Genomic DNA, 22,729 nt, shown 5'->3' with positions numbered 1-22,729 from the left:
CCCTTTGTTCCAACAATATGTTTAAGTATGAAGATCAAGTTCGGAAAGACGTTATTTTCCAGGGAAAAAAGAGATTGAAAATTGTATAAAACAACTCCAAACAATGTAGATAAGGAATGATATTATATCCTTTCTTGTAGTTATCCAACTACAGATAGATAAAGCCGTAGTAGGGACACAATGGATACTAGAATACAAAAGGTAGACTGGAACCACAACATTTGACAGTCACAAGATGCCTATAACTTCATCTATAGATTAAAAAAATGTGGGGCTAACTCATGGAAACAACAAAAAGGTTGGACTAAAGAATTGGTCAGACAGGTAGACCTGAAGCATACTCCAACAAATGGATCGCAGGTGAATTTTTGCCAACTTTAGGAATGTTTAGGAGTAAACTATGTTCTGGGGTTGCCTGGTGCCGGCCTATCTTACTTGCCATTTTTTTATTCAAGTGGTAGATGATGTGACTGAGGAACGATGATCAAATTTAGAACAAAAATTAATATTTCTGCTGTGAAGGATGCCAACAATATCTTTTGCCAACTTGCCAAAAGCGTGTTTGTTGAATAATTCACACAAGCTCTATTGGCAGGCCAAAACTCCCATGTACCTTGTTTGTTGTCTCCTCTTCTCAGCTCTGTCGGTTAGTTCTTGCATGTTTATGTCTGAAAGTCGTTTGAATGCTAAAATGGCTTCCAGAAAGATCAACAAGTTTATCTCTTCAAAAAAGAAAAGTAATCGGTGAACATGCTACAAATTGACGGAAGTCCAAAAAGGGCTTTGGGTTTGGCCCTTAGAGCTGTCAATGCTTGAATACCTTAGCCTTGTATCTCTTTTATCTCCTTTATTTATATGTTAGTAATGAGAAATTTCATAAATTTTGTTTGAGTGGAGACAAAGATTAAAAAGAAAAAGAAACTCTTCATATAGAGTGTGTGCCAAAGTAACCCTTCCCATCATCAATAATTGTAACTCAGACTCGTTTAAGTTCTTACAAAGTTCAATAATATTAATGAACCTATCAGTTAGAAAACAAAAAAATAGGTACAAGTTGGAAAAAAACAAAAAAAACATGCTTTAGATAAACTAAGAACTTTACAAACTTAATTAGATATCATTCAATAACTTTAACTTAATAGCATATGTCGAATTGTGAGAGGCTAATTAACTTAATTAATTGGTGTTAGGAGAAACATCCCTCACGAGAATACTCCCGGAGCTCAAACCCGACATGATCCTGGGTTTTGATATCATTTCTCATATCATCAGAGCCCTAATCCACCTAAAATTTGTTGGTATTATGGAGACACACTTAAATCTTTTATGCTTTCAACATTGAACTTCAAATGCCTATTTTTGAAGTTGTCGTAGAAGCATAATGGGGATTCAACAACATGTTTTATTTAATTTTAATTTTATAGGATAATGGAAGAGAGGATAATGTGATTTTCTTGGAGCAAAATTACACATTTCCCAAGTTATATATTGTAACAGGTATGAGATAAATTAAGGAATACAAATGCAAGTGACAGTGACATGAGTATATAGGGACACCACTACACCAAGAACACAAAACTGGTCAATTGGATCGATTTGTAGAATGTTGTTCTTCCACTTGTTCAACTCATTCGATGCGGGAGGCCTAGCAGTGTGGTTCTTCTAAAAATGATCGGAAAAACCCCTGTTCGTCCTCCATGTCACTATGAGAAACCAAGAGAAATCATGCGTTTGTGTTCACATTCTTTTTGAATATTGTATAGGCATCACTATATATGGCCACCAAATTCGAAAACACAGCCAGAGCAACCATGAAAACAGATAAGATCTTGTCTTTCTTTGTCGCTATTGCATGAGGATCCCTGAAGCAGCAGAAACAGAAGTCAGAAAGTGGATAAAGATGACTCCAATGGATTATATAGATTTGATCCAATTCAACAGGTGTTTGGTTTATTAATTTATGGAACTTATATTCTCTTGGAGCAAATCAAAGCATAATATCAGCTTATGGTGCTTGTTAAGCCGAAGCTTCATATATAACCCATTACTCACTCACAATTCATGCATTTCACACCATAATTCAGCACATTCAACCGCTAGCATCTGAATTAGATTAGATAATTTGCCTCGAATCAATGGTGGGAAAAATGTTTATAGCAGAAGGCTTGCGAGCTAAAAGGGAGGCTATGTTAACTCCTCAAATGGAGGGAAGATTTTTATTCTTCTTCATCTGGCCAACAGCTCAAACATCATGTGACCCTTGACATGTTTGGGGATCTCTTACCCAAAAAAAAAAAATCTCTATAATTGAAAATGATAACGAACACCATTTCTGTGTTATAGCGAAAATCAAGAAGGCTAACCTGAGAGCAATGGCTGCAGGAAAGATAAATCCAATGCAAACCGTAGCAGTTGCTCCAGTGAACTGGAAAGCATACCAAATGTTGGGTATAAAATTTGCACCCAAGAAGACAAGCAAAAGGAGCCCAATGCTGATCAACCCAAACCTTACGTTATTTGCAACCAAAGACCTGGCAGCAGGAAAGAAGAGGCCATCTAAATTGAGGCGCAATGGATAGAAGAGAATCGGGAAAACAAGCATGAGGTGGAGGGCATAGCTGATGCGAACAACATCATTGAGCAGAAAGCTGTATGGGATGCCAAGGTTGGTGTCGAAGTTGGCCAATATATCATCAAGAGTCGAGTCACCAAAAAGGAGGAAACCAAAGAAGCTCGTCAGTATGTAGATAAAAGAACACAGAGCCAATGATGTCTTCACAACTGGTTGTATTAGGGAAGAGTCTTCAAGTTCATTGTCTATCGTATGCACTGCCAAAAACAGAAATCTGTCACAAAAGTATTTCCATTTTGCCCTTGCAATAAGAGCACAATTATCCTTATAACCCAGGATTTAGTCAATCTGACAAGGGTATTTGGCTAATCCAGCATGCACTACTAGAAAAGTGAACTTCCTAACTTCTCTGGATGCATATTGATAAAAGAAAAAAAAAAAAACCAACAACAGAAAAAGAAATGCACGAACTTGTGATATTTTTAAGACCTCATAAGCACCTGCGTTTGTGGGGGAAACTCTATCACCAACTCCCACAGAGTTCTCAACACCATAGTCAAGTTATGGACCATCAAATCAACAAAATATCAATAGCTTTGGAAAGCATTCATTCCCCTTCTATATCCTGCATCTATATTATTTTTGCCCCCAAAGCAAGGGGCTGAAGTCTTTCCACTTAATGATGAACAGATAACATCCAAGACCGACCCTTTACATTTGGGAATCTAAAAAAAATTCTAAAAATCTATAACTTGTCAAGAAGTGGATGTGATTTTAATTTTTTGGCTCCATAGATGTCAAACAAGTGAAGCCTTCTAAAAAAAATTACGGCAGAAGTGTTCAGTACCAAGAAAACATGTCATGCACCAAGACAAGATTGGACAAAAGGCCTTGTTACTAATTCATGTGACAGGACAAGAAGAAGATGATTTCATAGATCCTGTTGTACATAGTTGAAGAAGATGATTTCATAGTTCCTGTTGTACATAGTTTTTTATGCTTTATGTATTATAAGCTTTTAACAGAATGGTTACGTGATAAAATATAGAACAGAAGTTTATAACCAGAATTACAAAATTGTTAAGGATGGTCTTGGTTTGTATCTGTTTTTCCTCTAAGGAATACAACATTTGATAAACCCTATATTCCCAACATTTAACTCTGTAAAAGGGTCTTGTAAAGAAAAGGCGATTCCTTTCTCCATGTTTAGAACTGAATTGGAAAAGTTTATTTTTTTAACTTAGCAGGAAGAATAGCTTTATATACCGAGCAGTATCCTTTCTTCACCAGTTTCACAAAGTGCACCAAAAATAAAATGCATCACTGATCTACAAAAGTGGTGCTTCATTCACTATGTAGGCGGATGCGTATATTACAGACTCCACATGCTATATGATCAGCTAACATACCATTAAAGTGGCAGATAAATGCTGTCACAAGAACGGGGACAGCCGTGAATAGACCCCAGATGGATGTAATATCAGTAACTTTAGGCAGCAACCTGGGCATGGCAACGCTTCCGTTAAACAATTTGAGAATAGTGATTCCTGCAGTTATAATTAGAAAAACGATTGCCAGTGCAACTGCTAAAGCAGAGGTGTGTCTCAATGAATCTGCAAACACAAGAAGCCTGAGTCATTCATAACAAACAAGTCTATAATGCAGATTGAATAAAAATGCTATATTGTGTCATTTCCAGTATCACTGGCCTAAAAAGACACAATTTCAGGTCTGCCAGACTGATTGTGAGAGAGAGCGGGACATGTTGATTTTCAGCTCGTTCGTTTAGAGTATAAAAACAACCAATAATATGAGATGCATATGTACTAGTACATGGAGAAAGACAGAATTCTCTGACGCACTCATAATAACAAGGGACAAAACAAATTAAGCTTCTCTGCTATATCAATCATTTGCTTTATAAGTACTTACACGAGAAATTCTATAATTAAAAAGAGAAATAATTTAGCCACAAAGAGATTAACAAAAGTAAAGAATAAGATGGTTTAAAATAGACAGAAAATATCATTTGGTCAAGCAATTTGGTAGTCATCGAAGATTACAAACCATATACTATCAACCTGCAAGTACAGAATGAGATGGAGAGACTATCACATAGTCCTCATACATATAAGGTGTTAAACTGGTGTTTGTTTATTCATTCTAGATTAACAGGGTAGACATTTACCTATGCGCTTAAAGCATGCCAATGGAGCAAATACAACAATGGTTGTAACAAGAAGAACGAAGGTACGACTGTTCCACCACTGCTCACCAAACCATCCTTCCAATACACCAGCATGGTGAACTCCACTTGAAGATGTCCCAGAAAGCACATCACCTGATTGAAATTATCAATATAAAAGCATAAGAGTAGACATATACGTACATACCACCGCATTGTAAAGCTAGAAAACTAGCTAAAAAGATAGATAGAGAAGTCATTCTTCTTTCTTAGATGGATGTTTCTAATATTCTAAACGTCAGATTGCCCCCATTTTCCTTCTTTGGCTGAATTATCAGGTTAATGTTTACTTTCTATAATCACATAATGCTTCCGCTTTTGGTCTTAAATAAAGCATAAAATTAAAAATAGAACAAAAATATACTAGACAATGATCGAAAAGAATATTCTCTATAAATTAAGGCTGGTTTGGATAGTGTGATGAGATAAGATAAGATGAATTAAATAAAATATTATTAAAATATTATTTTTTTATATTATTATTATTTTAAAATTTTAAAAAGTTAATTATTTATTATATTTTAATCTAAAAATTTACAAAAAATTGTAATGATAAAGTTTCTCTATCCAAACTAGCACTACTTAAAAGAGTACGGACAATGAATCATGGAGAACATATCTTTACCAATGATGATCATGTAAACAATGAGCGTGCCAACATTGTTAAGCAAGATACAAATCTGAAGCAGCCTCCTCCCAACAACTCCGAAAGCATCCCCCATCACCTCCCCATAAGACTCTGACTTCCCCACCCTACTGAACCTCAGCAGCATCGCCAACGAGGCCTCTGTCAGTACAGCAACAAAAACTATCATACCGAGCCCCAGCCCAAGACCCAGCACCTTCATGGTAGTGGGCAGTGCCATAATTCCAGCCCCAATAATAGAAGTAGAAAGATTGAACACTGCGCCAGCAAATGGTGCCCCCTTGAACTCCTCGCTTGCATGCTTCTCTGGCAACAAGGGTGACTTCTCGTTGATGGGTTGCTTTGATTTTCTTGTATTCTTTGTTTCCTTCTTGTCAGTGGTCATGGTTCTTGGTGTTAATGCTACTTTTCCAGTAGGGGAAAAAAAACCAAACAAAAGAACGAAAAGTGTTACAGTAATTGCCAACGTTCTGTGTCTGCGTTCTTATCCAATCCAAAAGGTGTATGATTGAGGGAGTTGGAGAGATGGAAATTGAAAAATAGAATAATAAAAAATTCGCACGACAATCACGCGTGTTTGGTTGGCTCTCGACAACTTCGATTGTGCCGTATTGCTCATAATTCGTATGTAATTAACTCATTCATCATCTGACTGACTCACAATGTCTGTCCCTACCAATGATTCGCTTTCTTATTTTAATCAAATGACCCTTTTAATGATTGATTATAGATTTATTCTGTATCATTATTATGATAGCTTACTATCTCTTATTATTCATATTCTACTTTACAGTGTATTTCTTTTTTTTTTTAAATATTTTTTTAATATCTTTAATTATTAAAAAAAATAAAAAATTATACAATTTTACTAATAGTTCCTTAACTATTAAATAAAATAATAAATAAGTGGTCGAAAGTAATAAACCTATCATTATCCACATCCTTATCTATATGAGTAATTTTAAGAACATAAATTTTATGAGTTTTTCTATATATAAGATAAGACCTATTATAATTTAAAAAAAATTAAAATATCAATCAATTTTTAATATAATAATTGATGTGGAATTCAGTATTGTATAAAAAAATAAGATTTATAAATAAATTTTTTTAAAATTTTATTTTTTGTCAACCCGCATTATTATTTATCTTATTATATTATTGTCAAATAATTATTAATGTAATTAATAATATCATTGTTTTTCATATGTTTTATTAGAGATCCAATATATCATTAAATTAAATTTATAAGAAACTACTAATAAAATATTTTTTTCTCAATACATGGAGACAGTCTCATTACGGCCTTAGTTATGGAATCTAATTTTACTTGATAAGCATGTATAAATGTAACTTTGCATGGAATCTAATAATCTTACATGTAAGGACTGAATTATTTGCGTTTGTTTTGATTTGTGCTCGAGCCGCATGATGAAAAATAATCCTGTTTGGTTCAATTGGGAATGGATTTATAAAGTAACCTATCCCAAAATAATAATAAAAAAACCCTAACTGGAATAATCATGTATTAAGAGCTAGATTGCCTAATGGGATTATAATTATTATGGATAATTCGCATGACCCAATGGTGAATGATCACGGCTATAAAAAGATTTCATAAAAATAAATTTATAAAGTGATATATGTTTGTATGATATGTTAGTTTAACAAGATCTATTTTACAATAAAAATAATTTATCAATATAACATATCATATCAATGTATATCAGTTTATGAATTTATTTTTGTGTGATATTTTTGTATCTAAAACATTTATCTATTAAATATACAATCAATATATTCACGGTAGATAGAGGTTCTTTCTGATATTCTACCGCATCCAATAACTTTTAAGAAAATATAAAATTGTAGCCTATTGTGCACTACAATCGCAGCACACTCTACTGTATTGAGTGTAAAAAAAAAAAACCATGCAGATGTGCTGCGGCTACGGGCTGATGCCAAGAATTCCTTTAACTTTTAATGTATGTAACTTTACAATAAATAAAATATATTGCGGCGAGATGAAAATCGTTGCAAAAAAGGACAAAAAAATCACCGCAAAAAGTCGTTCTCGCCGCTGGCTTTTAACATCAAATTAATTGGCTTCCATTAATTTGTTTGTTGCAGCGATTTATGTTGATAGTGCGACGATTTCTTCCGTCGCAATATGAAACACTTGTTGCGACGGTGGAATTCACGTCGGTGTGCAGTGCGGGGGCGCCAAAACGCAATCCCGTTTTATTTTCCCCCAAAACACCCTTCTCCACTTCGACGAACCCATCAGACTCCATTTTTGTCTACCTGCGAATCCATCCACCCCTGTTTGCGCACGACTTGATCTCCATTTTCGGCTACGCTGCGTCAACTCCTCCCTCGTTCTTACTGGCCCATTTTTCGAGTCCCATTTTACCCTTCTCCCCTTCGTTCGTGTTTCTCCATTTTCGGCTACCTGCAAATCCACCCATCGGTTACCACAGTTTGCACACGGCTTTCTCTCCACTTGATTGTCCTTCCGCGGAAGCTGGGCCCTACGTTTCCTTCCCCTACAAAATCACTGGTACGTTGCTTTCCAAAAATACTGGCTTTTTGTTTTTACAATAATTTTTTTACACTGTGAATCTGAAAACATGTTCTTTCTTGCGGTTTAATTTTTGTATATCTGCCGTTTTTTGTACGTGGTGCTCTAAGTTGTGGGTATTAGTTAATTTTAATTCTTGGGTGATATTTTTGCTGAAACAGAGCCTTTTTCTTGTAGAATTTATGGCCCTTTTTTTAACCTTCTAATCTGTAAGTAAGTGATTTCTCTATGCTTCAATAAACATGTCTTACTTATAAATAATTGATAAATATATACGACAAAGCTTATGGATGTAATTTGTTAGTTTTCCCAAGTATTAATCTTTTTGAGGTATTTACATAAAGTTAGAAGCAGGAGGCCACCACTATGTCCTTTGCTTTAGCCAACTTGGTAATTTCAATTTATAATTACATGACTCACATCCTCAATGTTAAAGGAGATCTAATTAATAGGGAACTCATCATTATCAGACCTGTTGTTTCTCCCAACAGGAAAATGAAAAAAATTCCTTCTTTTTTTTTTTCCCCTTAAAGCTGAAATAGATCTATTAATGATGTCTATCGATGAATGGTTTTTGCAAACATTTGGCCTTTCTTGGGAGTTTTCATTGTTTTGAGGAAGGAAAATAGTTACGACGATGTTCAATATTTGGGTAGCTAAGTGATTACTCAAGCCTTAGTTCCCTAGATTTGTCCTTGAACATTTTGAGGCTTAGTGCAGTTAGAAACGGTCTAGGATATTGCGGAGATGCCATTTTTTGTGTCCATGCCTGTTTTCATCATTGCCTTAAATTCATCATAGCTGATTCTACCATAATATTTGTGAATATAAACAAATGGAATGAAATAATAATTAGTTCAAAAAATTGAGAAATTTGTGACAATTAATGTGTTGTAAAGTAATATGTTTGTTTCGATTACCTTATCCCACTTGTCATTGAACTTGATGTCTTGGATGACCTTATCATTGTTAATGGATGAAAGTTATCCTCTACCATACTCTCTCTTAATTCATCAAACTCAATATACCCATTCTTATTCTTGTCAAAAATGTAAAAGCTTGAAACAGAATCTCGTCACTTGAAAACGATTAATCCTTTTCAAGTGAATGTTGGTCATAAATTTGAAACAGTCTATTATATAATTTTTGACACCGTGAATCTGAATGCATGTCCTTACAGTGTTAAGAGCTACAGCTCCTGCTTTTGTTCATGTATCTACTTTTGACTATATGGAGTCTGTCTACGCATAAAAATCCAGACTCCAATTTGGAGTTTGATCTTTTTGATACTAGAAATCATCAAAATTTGTAATAAAACTCTGTTTGTGTTCATGCCATGTTTTCTTAATTGATGCTAGAAATAAACTTTAGCCATGAAATTTGGTCAGAGATCTGGGTGGTTGTGTAAACCATAACAAAATAGGAATATGGAGTTGAGATTAGAACCATGAAATCCCTCATACTCTCTGTTGAAGCAATCTTCCAGTATAAATGCATATTTTGGATCGTTGATTGGTCTCTGTTTTGTCGACCAATTAAGAACCTACGTGATGATCTTTGATTTGCCCCAGTTGAGCGAGCAATCATATATTTTTCCAACAGACTTCATTGCACTTTTCCAGCAATGAAGGCTGTTGTTATTAAGGGATTTCAGCTATGAGCAATGATACACAACTTCTCATCCTCCACACATCACATTTTTTTAAAATTTTTAAATTTTTTAATATTTTTTTTAATTTTTTTTGAGTTTATTCTTTTTAAACTAATTCAATTTTTCTATTCATTATTCATATATTAAATATTTGATAAAAAAAAAAAAAATTAAAAAAAGTGTGGTGTGTAGAGGTTGTGTGAATAGTAGGAGGTTGTGTAGATTTTTTGCTTGTGTTAAGAGTGCGGGTCCCATTGAGATATGTTTGGATGTGTAAAGTAAGTTAAGATAGTTTTAAATTTTTATGGGAATTTGAAAAAATGATGGATCCCATCAATAGTTTGTTTTTGTAAATGATGGAATAAAGATAATGATACACCACCAACCATATTACAACTCATCTATCACTACATATTAAAATATTAATATTCTTTACTTTAATTTAAAATTTTTGTACTTGCAACAGTTCAAAATAAGTAAAATAATAATTTATACTTTTTTTTTTTTAATCAAGCATATTATAGAATAAAAACAGAATTACAAGAATTTAAGGTGGGTCTTTCCCACTGTCAATAAACAGAAAACATCTAGGGAATTTATCTAGGGGTAGGCATCTAAAAGCGAGATTGGTTGTTGTCTATTGTGCCACTGAGTGCACACATCGATTTTGAGATCGATGAATTTTTGGTAGTTTCCATCCTTGATGATGATAGAGGATTTGTTGAATGTTTGCAATGATAGGGGAGACTTGCCAGAATAGTGAGGAGTCAAGACTTGCTACGGTTGTGATGATGTTTTGGGCGTCGCCTTCAATAATTGCTAGATTCTGATGAGTTGCCATTTTTTAACCTAGCAATGCCGCTGAAGCTTCAACTACTAGTGGGTTTGAAATTTGAAATTTTTTCTGTTTTTATTTCCAGGATATCCCTTTCATGGTTCGAATTCGAACCATTGATGCCACTAAGAAATTATTTATGACCGTTGCGTCAAAGGAGAAATTGTGAAAATTTGGAGGAGGCTTCCAAGTTTCTTCTTGCCTGTTTTGTTTCTTTTCTCATGCTTCTTTGTATTCTTCATAAATTTGACTCAGTTGACTATTTGTTTTTCCCAGTAATAGTGTAGTGTGATTATGGACAATATCATTTTGCTGTCTCTAGATAAAATCCATGATAATTACTGCAAATAATTGAAAGTGGTGTTTTTCCTTGTCCCGTAGTCCTAATGTCTGTTCAGGATATATGATCATATTTATCCAGTCTGAGATGAAGTTGATGGGCAAGTTTGCTAGATTTAATAGTCAGTTGCTTTGTTGCCATAGTATTCAGTTTATTGGGCACTCTACGAAAAGATGTAGCAAAGTTTTTTTAGCTTGGTTGCACAGTAAACATTCTATTGATTCAAGTTAAGGGACAATTGTGCGGATCCTTATTTTGATAGGGATGATGTTTCAGAGTACCAAAGCACTAGCTTGTGTTAGAGAGCTGTGTGAGTTAATTTTTGGGGAAGAGCGTACAAATGGTTTGGGAAGGGCTGTGTGATGGAAAGGGAGAAAGGGTGGGGTCTGGAATCAACGAAAAGATTTTCTCTTCCCTCTGCTCTGCTGCAGTGAAATTTTTTGTAATTGAATATTAATGAAACGAAATGAAAAAACTGAGATCATTTAGATGAAGATAAATGTTTGGGTTCTCCATTTTGGATCTCAAATATTTTTACCGTACCTTTTTTCTATTTAGTAATTAAATATTTTTTAATAATATTTTTAAATTTTTTTTAAATGTTTTAAGGATATAAAAAATATATATTAAAAAAAGTGTTTAGCCTTATCGGGACATTTTCTTGGGCTACACTCTCGTTGAGTGTAGCACGACTCTTATGAAATATATTGTGTTTTTGGGATGAGAGTATACTCTACCCTACGAAATTATATGAGATAATCTCATAATATATGTGCATGATCCAAAGGAACCTTAGTATTTAATTGAAATAGAAAATGAAAGAGTATCTCAATCTTACTCATAGTATAATTAGTAAATCTTTATAATCCAAGTGAACATAGATCAGAAGGTAAGCATGTGTTGATTATTGTTTGTAATGGGGAGTCTCATTTTGCCAAAATACACAGTTTCTTCTAAATGAATTTACGATATCTGAAAGACTTTGAAATTTCACTTGTGCCAGAATGACCAGCCCTTCCTTCAGCACCAAGACTTGGGAAGTCAGTTAACACTATCGGTAAGTTTTCCAATCACAACCAAACATGGAATTTGTAAGAGAATTCACAATCCAATTCCAATAACTGAATCCTTCAACCTCAGGCCTCCAAAGCCGTCTGCTTCAAACAATCAACATTACAGAATCCAACTGATCTCACCATGTCTCCCAAGCTGCCATGATCAAGATTACAACAGTCAGTCACATTGGTTTAATCAAACAAGTACAAGAACTGGGTTGGAAATTCTTATAAAAATTCAACTGACCGGTCGAAGCTATTTCTTGCTCTCTCTGACTGATCTGTGCTGTTCCTTGGCTTTCCAGACCGATCCATGCTCCTTCTCGACTTCTCCCTCTTGTCGATGCTGGTTCTTGATTTTTCCCTATTGTCCATGCTCAGTCTAGATTTCTCTCTCTGTCCAGTACTAGGCCTAGACTTCTCTCGTTGCTCTGTGCTTGCTCTGGACTTTTGGTCTGTGGCAATCAGTGAGTTCTCTGATTGTTCTCTACTTTCTTCAGACTCAATAATTTGGAGAGGTGGTAGTTTCTCTACGGCTGTTATGAACTTCCTCAGATGCCTTAAGTACTCTGGGAAGAGTTCCAGATTGCAGTGGTTTCCTCCAATAAGCCACAAAGGTTCGTACTTCTCCTTGCAAAGCTCCCAGAGCTGCTTGCCATGGGAGACATCCACAACTTCATCTTCCGTTCCCTGCAATTATCATTAATACGAGTGTCAAATCAAACGACACTCAGTAACCGACATGAAGTGGTTGGTTTTTAGAACTTTATGCTATGGCCTGTAAAAGTCCTAAACTAGTTTGTGGCTAAAAGCCACAAGGGGGTGTCAAGTTTCCCATGAATTTCATACTAACTAGCATGAACTGCCTGATTTCTTGCCTTTCTCACAATGTTTTTTTAAATTCATTGATCACAAAATGCTTGAATAAAATCCATCACATGCCATTACAGAGTCACAAATTACAATCATAAAAACTTAGAATCTAGAAAACTAACTTAGATTCATAGGCTTTTTAAGGCTCTATATCCCCGCTCCATGCATAGACCCAGCAGGGTTGTCCATAGTCATACCTGTTATTATCAATGGAGACTGCTTCGAGGGAAAAAACCAAAATTTATGCAGGTATGTCTCATTTTAAGAATCATTAATTATTTGTATTACAATAACTCGTCTAAATTCCTATCTATGAGAAGGCAAGAACTGTAATATATATATATATATTAGACCAGAGTTGTAACGCCCCAGTAGAAGGCTCAAATCAGATGGTCTATACTCCAAAATGACTAATCAATGATACAATTGGAGCTCTATTGAAATCTTATAAAAAGCAAAAACTTCTCATTCTCAAACAATGTGGGATCTCATATACCACATACTCTTATCCTTATCATATGGGGGGTATCACAAGAGTAAAATCTAAGCTTTGTGCATCATAGATATAAAGGATCACTAATCATGCTATATATGGAAGCAATGGACAAGCTCAAGATACCTTTAGCATGTGATTCAACTGGGATGGAAGGATCAGATAGAAGGTACACTCACATGAATTACAAGAATGGGGCAATTGACTTGTGGAATCTTATCAATGTTCTGCAACAAAAACAAAGGGTTCCTTTTCATTAATTGAAGGACAATATCTCTTACAAAAGAGCAAAGCTATAGTTTGAAAATATTCAGTAAAGGCAATACCAAAAACCTTATATATGTCAAACCAGAATGTTCGCTTAACCGGGTACATGACACGCAGGCCAGACAGGATGGGACTGTGAAGAACCACAGCTCTCAACATGGGCAAACGGGTAGCCAGCTCCAGAGTTGGTCCGCTTCCAACTGACTGGCCGTACAATATAATGTCTTCCTCCTTCAATCCATATGTCTCTTCCAGGCATTGATAAGCAGCCTCTATATCCGCGTATGTGTCCTGCTCACTCGCCTAATTTAGTTCAGATACACCAGATAATTCAGTAATCTGCTTCTTTGTCATATATAACAATGGTTTACAGGCAGAATGTATATTGGTCAAGAAACTATGAAATGGCTGGAAATTAGCAAATGCTAGAAACATGACTGGCACTGTAATATTCATGCTAAATGAATCATAATCACCATTTTACTGACCCTACTTAATTCGATGAATCATATTTACTCAAAGCTACATGAAGTGTTAATGCAGTTTATAGTTCTAAAATCTCAATTTTTTCTAAGCTTGCTCACAATATAATATTACTGCTCATTCCTTAGCAATTCAAGGTAAGGATGAGACTTTGTGCCCATCTATATATGCAGAAGGTGGTTCTGCACATTGCTTGCAAAATAATACAATAGGGCATGCTCCAAGTGTTAAAAGCCAATTCTTGTACTATCAACGATTATCCAGATATCATCTCAGAGGTATGAATAGAGAGAGTATACCTTTCCAGACGACTGTCCATATCCAGAATAGTCATACCTGCAGCGCACAGAAACACCACATGATACTAATTATTCATCAATTCATATCCCTGGCCTCCAATTGCTAAACTAAATTGGATGATCTACTATAGAGATCAGAGAATGACTAGTACTATTAATTGTTCATGTAAGTCCATCCTGAAAATACTTCACAGGCAGAATCAAGTGTTGTAGGAACTTTATGATCTCTCTTTAGAATTGAACCATTCAATCGGTCAAGCAATTGAGGACGGCACGGATTCATCATTCAAAATAAATAGTAGTACGTGATTAGAAGGAAAAAAAGAAAACTTATAATTAAAACTGACCCCATAAGATTAACACCAAGGTGAAGGCTAAGCTCGGTGAAAATGTGATACATCTGGCCAAGATCAGCAGCATTGCCATGAGAGTAGAGCAAAGTCAAAGATGCAGAGGTGTTCTTGACGTACATAGCAACGATCTCATTCCCTCTCTTGGTGCTCAGCTTCAACACGTCCACGTCCTCTCTCTGATGAACAATATTCGACATTCTCAGTCTCCCACTGGACGCTTCGACATATATGCCATAAGATGGCGGGTCCGGTGGGAAGAATGCCAATTTGGCAGCCATAGAAGATGTCGCAGAACCCATCTTGATCCAAAATAATGGTACGGTACGGTTAAAGGATAGTTTAACTGGCTTGGATGACAACAGTTGGTGAGAAGTGCATGGTAGACTAGTTTGGCCTTTGCTGAGCTTTGAAGTAGGTTAACTTGAGAGATCAGAGAGAGAGGTGATGATGATGATGATGTTTGAGAAAAGGAACGAGAGAGGAGGACGAATGATTATGTGAGAATTCAGAAATCTGTAGCCTGATCATGATTTTTGTTTGGATGTCAAGAAACTGAATGGAGCTTTCTTTGGTATATGAGTGCGGGTGAGAGACAGCAAATATAGAAAGGACAAAAACATGGGAAGGAAATTTGTTTCGAATTTTCCGCTAAAGAGACAGTGATTCGCGGGCATCTAATTAAATGCTTGAAACTTACCAACTGAGTACGAGGCATGCAGTGTGAAACGGATTTGGATGCCCTTTTTGCCGAAATCTAAGATTTAGAATAGAAGATATCGGATAGTTATAACTAAAAGATCAACTGCCCCCACAATATTTATTAATATTGCTTGAATACATATAAATTACTCAATAAATGTTACGAGATTTATTTTATATGTTTTATCTAGCTCTCATATTATAGATTTTAAAATTCAGTCAAGAATTCTAAAATATCTTGTCTATTAATTGTGTGTTACTTTGTTTTTATTTTTTTTTTCTTTAGTTCCATGATCAGTACTATATATAGAACTTGTGAAAGAAAAAGAAATGATGAATTTATAATTGTTTTAGGACTATTTTAAATGGAAGGTATCTAGCTTTTTTTGAAGGGAAATTACCATCATTCATTCATCAAAGAAACTTACATTCATAACCGGATACATTTTAAGATGTCTCCATATCAAACATGACACTATAAATCAAAATAATGCATTTGGAGCTCCACTAGTACACTATTTCCTTTTGTGATTGGTCTGATCTTCACTATTGTTGATACTCTCTACAGACAAACGTCCAAGAGACAACACTATTTATCTAAATAGAGATTCAACCTCACCCTTCATAGAAAGAGATGATTCAACCCTGTCTCTACAGACAAAAGTCCGAGAGACGAACTCTTCTTTTATTTTAATTAACAATAAGGAAACTAAAAAGGAAAACAGTAAGATAGATGTGAAAAAAGACGAATTACAGTTTGGACAAACTCCGGTAGACTTCGTAATCTGTTACAGCCCATGAAGGCAACACACTTATCTCTTTTCAGCCACAAATGTCAAATCTAAAAGGTTTGGTGGTGGCGAGTCCGGTGATCTGGCGCATGTGCCCAGAAGAGCTACTGAAATGGGTGGCGTGTGAGGACCACACGCAGATATGGGTGGCGTGTGAGAACCACGCGTGGTGACTTTTGTAAAACCACCACTTTCCTCTGAACGATTTTCAACCTATAAATCTGTTTATGCCGCACATGTCTCTCGAGAGTTGTCGAAAAGCTGTAAATCTTTCTTTTTCTACCTTGAAAAAAGAAAAATAAAACTAAACAAAAGAAATCTTGATAGACAAGGTGGGGTGAATGGAGGAAGGGGGAATGAGAAGGAAGCCAATGCCTCCTCCCCCTCCGAAGAAAATTAGATCAAGCCATTGGTTTTTGGAGGGGGGAAGGGAGCGCCTAGCTTTCCTGGAAGGCAGCTAATTACAAAATACAAAATAAGTTCTCTAGCTATAATGAAATGGGCATAATTACAAAATAAGTTGTAAAGTTTTTACAATTATTATAAGTATATTCTTTAACGAAGAAATTTATTAACAAAGGCCAACATATGATTAATTATTAATGGACTATAATATTCTTTTACTTTCTCAGTTCTCTAGCTACATCGGTCGACAACTAGTGTTTATAATGGTGATGCATGGATGTACTTTAATTAATCTCCATTAGAAGGGGCATTTTCACAAGTTTATTATACGAGCAAGCCAAATTAATTGAACAGCACATATTTTGGAATTCACACCACTTATCTTTTAGATTTTTGAAAGTTCCATCAATTAAGTTGTCGATCGACCATGGAATGAGCCGAACTCCTCAATCCTCATTACTATATATATATATGTATGTATGTATATGTATATATATGTATATATGATGCTAGTTTAACTGCCCAAAATTTCAAATAATCGATCGGTCAACATCTAGCAGCTAAAACATGAATTGATAGAGAAAAAGGGATTATGCCAACAAAAGCAAAAGGAGTGATGGATGGTGGGGGCTGAGGGGATTAAGAAGATGAAGTAAAAGGAATGGGTGGGACTGGGAATTAGGAGGAGAGGGAACACCCAATTATTGCATATAATGATTAGTACACATGATAATTCAAACAGCTTGAATGACTTGTCTTGATCTTCATATTAACATTAATGGTCATGAATTAATTATAACGCTAATTCACTTAAAGGAAAGCAACAATAATTTACTTTATGGCTGTCATCATCATTTACATATATGCTTCATGTTCACACGTTAATTAACTCCTTTGCCAGGATTTGTAACTCCAAGCTAGCGATATGATATCTTGTTGGTTGTTGCATCCACCTCGTTTGGTTATATATATGAGATGATATGAGATAAAAGTTAAAAGTTGAATTAAATATTGTTATAATATTATTTTTATTTTGGAATTTGAAAAGAATGAATTGATTTATTTTGTATAAGAATTTAAAAAAGTTATAATGATTATATGAGATGAGATAGTTTAAACTGTATAACCAAACCATACTTAAATTAGTGATGCATCTCATGTTTATATATCTCTCTTGTTGTTTCTTTTTTTTATTTTGGTCTTCCTTCTATTGATGAGTATATTTACCCTAAATGGGATAGCTTACTTCTTCCCCTTTAATTCTGACTGTGTGGTGTAATATGATCATCTCTATCATGATGGTCCCTAGCTATAACGTAAGGGAAAATAAAAGACTCAAATATATGATGAATTCATATAGTACTTTTGAAACTAACATGTGATATTGAGGTTATTCTTCTCTCGTTTCCCTTTTATAGGGGAAGAATAAAGCTTTTTGTTCTCATTTATGTGAAAAAAGTGAACATATTTAAGAGAAAATGAAAGCTTCAATTTCTACTATGATGACCCATTCTGATAAGTGATAAGACCAATAGCTGGTGGTGTATATAGGGGATATCATATTGTTTGAAAACGAGAAGTTTTTACTCTTTATAATTTTCTAATGGGACTCTAATTATAGGCCATATGATTTAGACCTTCCATTAAGTGTTACATCTACCATGTCAAAGTTCATTTGTTATGTACATATATAAAATATAAAATTAAAGAGAAGTTCCATGCAGGCTTTCTCTTAGTTGCTTCTCTATAGGACAAAAACTTCTACTTAACGTGCTTGTTGGGGCGGAAGGAGTGCCCCTCCCACTTCCAAACATGTAACATTGTAACACCTCATTCCTTTAGGTTAGGAATGTCACGCGCTTATATAAATAAAGTCAGATAAGATACTTGCATAATTAATAACTTTATATGAAATTCATAAAAGAGTTATTATAATAACTCGTGTCTTAAACCACTAAATAAATTGACTGCCATAAAATAAAATCCAATAAAGTTCACTGGTCTGCTCATTATAAGCCTGACTTACCTGCTCATAATAATCATCATCCTTACCTGGGTGGTTAGAAGCGTGAACATAATAAACGTAAGATTTTTATAAAAGTTTTCATGCTGATAATTTAAAATCACGATTGTTTATACTCATGCTTATCCTATGAATGACATGTCTTGATTTATCTGAATTAATTGATTGATCTGACTCTTCTGACTTATCTAATTGATATGATTGGCCAACATACTTAACCTTGTGTGTAAGACTGTATACAACCCCACATCATGCAACCGTAAGGGGAGCCACTGGGTGGTATTCTGACATACTACGGTGGACCACGCTTGAGTCTGTGACTTGCACATTCACTTTGAAACTACATTGGTACCATGCATCTGAATGGTCATCTGATTAAACTGATCTAATTTTATTTTGCACTTGAACTTAAGAAAACTTACATGTCTTATGCGACATGAGATGCATAACATAATACATAAATAATTATAATTGCTGAATTTGAACATGATCGAGTGCTTTGCTGCATGACATGTTTGCATATATCATGACATGCGTGATACATAAAAAATGGCTATAAAAAAATTAGTTTATAATAATAATCTATCTAAACAAACTAACATGTACTAATCCTGATTTATGATCAAGTTACTTACCTCTTTGTACTGCTTCCTGAATCTTATTTCGTAGTTCTTCACCTATACGAAATACAAATCATCACTAACGTTTCTAAAAAGCGTGTCGTAATATTTTACGTAATTAAATACATACTAGGAAAATTAATCTAATAAAATATTTGATTATATACTATTATTAATAAATACTAATATCATACAATTATTTAAATACTAATATCATATTTAATCTTTGAAATATACCAAGAAGCGTAATTTAGGCTTAATAAAAATTAGTTAGATAAGTCTATGAAACTCAATTTATAAAACAGGTCTAGTCATAATTTATTGGTTAGTAATATATATTAAATCTCTTAAATATTTTTTAATAAAAATAAGTCTATGGCTAATATATTTATTTAATTAAAAACTAAGCCCATATAAAGTATAACTTTTTCTGTAAAATACAACCAGCCCAATTTAAACATCAAACCCACGTGAGAAATCAACCCATTTAAAATAATATGCTAGTTTTGGATTCCAATAAAACCAATAAGAGATTAAACCCAACGTGAGAATTACACCCAGCCCAAGCCCAACATATATACACAGCCCAAGCCCAATATATATACATCCTTGATCCTACTATGACTTCCAAATGAGGGTAGAAGTGTAAATTATGCTTAAAAGTATCCAAGGCTTTACATAAATTTAAAGGCAATGGAAGGGTGTTTTTATAATAACTAAAAACAAGCATGCAATTTTTGGGAAGGCTGAAAACAAAACAATAAAAAGAAGCATAGAGGCTTACGGGAGAGGGCATTGTGCGACAGGGAAGGATTCAACTCACCGAGAGAGCAACGTGCGGTGGCAGGTCTGGGTGAAGATCTACGGCGGCGCGGCTTGGGTCGACGATGGCAGAACTTCTAAGAGAAAGATGGCTTTTATGCCGTTAGGAAAGAAAAGCGATGGGAAAAGGAGATGATGATTTGCAATGGAGACTCACCAAGGGAAAGCTATGTCTAGTAGATCTGAGGGTTGTCTGGGTGGTTTCTAACGATAGGGGGGTTGTTACCTTGGGTCCACGGGCATAGGTTCTTTCGGTGTTTGATGGCTCACAGTGGCTGGGTAGGCTCGGCTTCTCCTATGCATGGCGATGGTTTTATGTTCAACGTTGGTGTGACAAAGGGAAGTGGTGGAGGTACTTAGGCCTTACTATCATGCGTGGGGTGGAGAGGGAAAGGGTTGTGCATGGCTTAGGGTACTTTGGTTTCAATGGTGGTTTACAACGGAAGCTTATTCGTGAAAAGATTGCTCTGTTAGAAGGTTGGAGAACAGAGTCAGTTGGTGTGGTGCAACCATAGGCTACTAGCGGTGGCAGGACGTCCACGTGGTCTGGGTTGCAGTGGCCACACTGGATTCTGAGTGGTGATATGGGCGTCAGAAGGACGTTGGTGTGAGGGAGGAGATGCGGGTTATTGGGATGGTGAATGACGGTGTAGTTCTTGGCATGCAAGTTGGCATGGGGTGGAAAAGAGGTGGCTTTCCATTGACTCGTGGTGGCTAGACGACGTCGACAATTCCTCAGAGCAACCATGGTGCAACGACATGCTTGGGTTGGAGGTGCATAAAACAGTGATCATTGTGCTGCCGTCACTGGTCATGTAAGAGGCCTTTTTGGGTTGAGGTTGCAAATTTGCTAGTTTTTCGTGGAAGGATGTTGTTGCGTTGTTAAGCTGCTAAAAATTCACCTAGATAGAATGGCAATAGACAATAGAAATGGATAGAACTTCAATTGTATTTCTTAATTCAAGGACGATAGAGCTATTCAAGGTAGCTCCAACCTTCAGAACATTCTAGATTTAACTTCCAAGATAATCTTCCCTTACCCTCTTCTTCTTTCATTTACTAGAGACTCTTCCCTAACAGAATGATGCCCACTACCCCTAACAGAAAGTAGAAATTCTATCTTAACAGCTACAAAAGAAAATAAGGCTCACAACCACAAAACGAAACATTTAACACTAGATTAAAATAACTGACTCAAAACGCAATGTATGGGACAAGGCCCAAAGCGTAGCGTTGAACTTCTAATAAAAACACCCCAATTGACGTCTCTTTGCTTCCATGATATATCCCTTGCTTCCATGACATATCCCCTTCTCATCATCTCACAACGGAGCCGTTTAAAGATATTCTTAATCATACTTCACGAACTCTCTTCCAGATAGCTTCAGTTCCCATCTTCAATCTTCAAGTCCCTCGAACCCTCATATCCATAACAATTCTCCTCTTCTTCACAATACCTTACCCACAAGGTGGGATAACACTATTGAATCTCCCATAATTTCTCTCAACTATTGTCTTCTTACGATGTTCCCATCCACTTTATCAGTATCTCAGGTTCTAGACAAATTTCTCCTCGATCGTCCACGAGAGGAAGAGTGGCTAAAGGTTGGATCCAATTTCCCAACTTTCTTTTCAAACAAGACATGTGAAAAATGGGATGAAGTCGTGATGTGCTAGGTAGATTCAAGTGATAAGCCACCTCCCCAACCTACCTCACCACTTGAAATGGCCCATAGAAGCATGGTGATAGCTTCATATTACGTCAGAAGGCTAGTGATTTCTATCGGTACGGTTATAAACAAAGGTATACCCAACCCCCTTTTTCAAAATGTCGCTCAGTTATATGTTTATCAGCCTGCATCTTCATACGGTTTCTAGCAGATTCTAGGTTTTCCTTGAGCATCATTGAGATTTGTTCTCTAGACCTTTGGGTAAGATCCACTGTGTTCTTAGTTTTTTTTTTTTTTTAAAAAAAAAAAAAAGAGGACGGGACCCCAATTTTCTTGATTGTCCTCACTGTGTTCTTAGTTGTCGTTCCTGGTACATATGATATGAATTTGGGTGGAGGGTAGCCATATAAGGCCTCAAAGGGGGTGAGCTTGGTAGATGAGTGGTCTGAAGCGTTGTACCACCATTCAGCCAATGCAAGCCACTAAGCCCATTTATGAGGTTTCTCCCATGTGTAACACCTCAAGTATGTCTCTAAACATTTATTTAGGGTTTCGAATTGGGGATAGTAAGCAGTACAGTGGTTGAGATCATTTCCTTGCAATGAGAAAAAAGACTTCTAAAAAGAGTTTACAAACACTGGATATCTGTCTGAAACAATAGATCTAGGTAATCCATGCAATTTAAACATGTGATCCATGAATAGTTTAGCCACTATAAAAGCTATATAGGGGTGTGGTAAGGGTAAGAAATGACCTATTTTGGTGGACCTGTCGACCACGACAAGTAATACATTGTAACCCTGAGATGTAGGCAACCCCACTATGAAATCCATAGAGATGTCGGTCCAAGCTTGCTAGGGCACAGGTAAAGGCTGTAACAGTTCTGCAGGGAGTATTGTCTCATATTTCACAGCCTGACATGTGTCACATTCCCGCACCAACCTTTTAATATCTCTTTTCATTCCCTTCCAATAGAATTCCATTTTTTTCCCTTTGTTACGTTTTC

General features: G+C 35.6%; 2 protein-coding genes and 1 long non-coding RNA gene across 3 annotated transcripts; 1 reads left to right on the top strand and 2 right to left on the bottom strand.

Annotated features, from left to right (window-relative positions):
* Nucleotides 1–1,370: 1,370 nt before the first annotated feature.
* LOC108982445 (amino acid transporter AVT6A-like) lies at nt 1,371–5,995 on the bottom strand. Its single transcript, XM_018953815.2, has 5 exons — nt 5,443–5,995; nt 4,761–4,913; nt 3,982–4,185; nt 2,364–2,829; nt 1,371–1,862 (listed from the first exon to the last, which is right to left on the bottom strand). The coding sequence occupies exons 1-5, from the start codon at nt 5,846–5,848 to the stop codon at nt 1,724–1,726; spliced, it is 1,368 nt and encodes a 455-aa protein (XP_018809360.1). The 5' UTR covers nt 5,849–5,995; the 3' UTR covers nt 1,371–1,723.
* A 1,727-nt stretch (nt 5,996–7,722) lies between these two features.
* On the top strand, nt 7,723–12,883 carry LOC108984474. The gene is made up of 4 exons (XR_001995024.2): nt 7,723–8,023; nt 10,616–10,720; nt 11,874–11,927; nt 12,011–12,883. It is a non-coding gene; the product is annotated as an uncharacterized LOC108984474 (long non-coding RNA).
* On the bottom strand, nt 11,695–15,241 carry LOC108984473 (alpha/beta hydrolase domain-containing protein 17C-like). The gene is made up of 6 exons (XM_035686351.1): nt 14,688–15,241; nt 14,341–14,377; nt 13,625–13,861; nt 13,471–13,518; nt 12,173–12,615; nt 11,695–12,079 (listed from the first exon to the last, which is right to left on the bottom strand). Exons 1-6 carry the CDS (start codon nt 14,990–14,992, stop codon nt 12,007–12,009), a joined length of 1,143 nt encoding a protein of 380 aa, XP_035542244.1. The 5' UTR covers nt 14,993–15,241; the 3' UTR covers nt 11,695–12,006.
* Between the last annotated feature and the right edge of the window lie 7,488 nt (nt 15,242–22,729).

The sequence above is a fragment of the Juglans regia genome, chromosome 16 (genome assembly GCF_001411555.2).
Source record: "Juglans regia cultivar Chandler chromosome 16, Walnut 2.0, whole genome shotgun sequence".
Classification (NCBI taxonomy): Eukaryota; Viridiplantae; Streptophyta; class Magnoliopsida; order Fagales; family Juglandaceae; genus Juglans; species Juglans regia.
The sequence above is the reverse complement of the archived record's forward strand: the minus strand, read 5'-3'. Positions and strand labels throughout refer to the sequence as shown.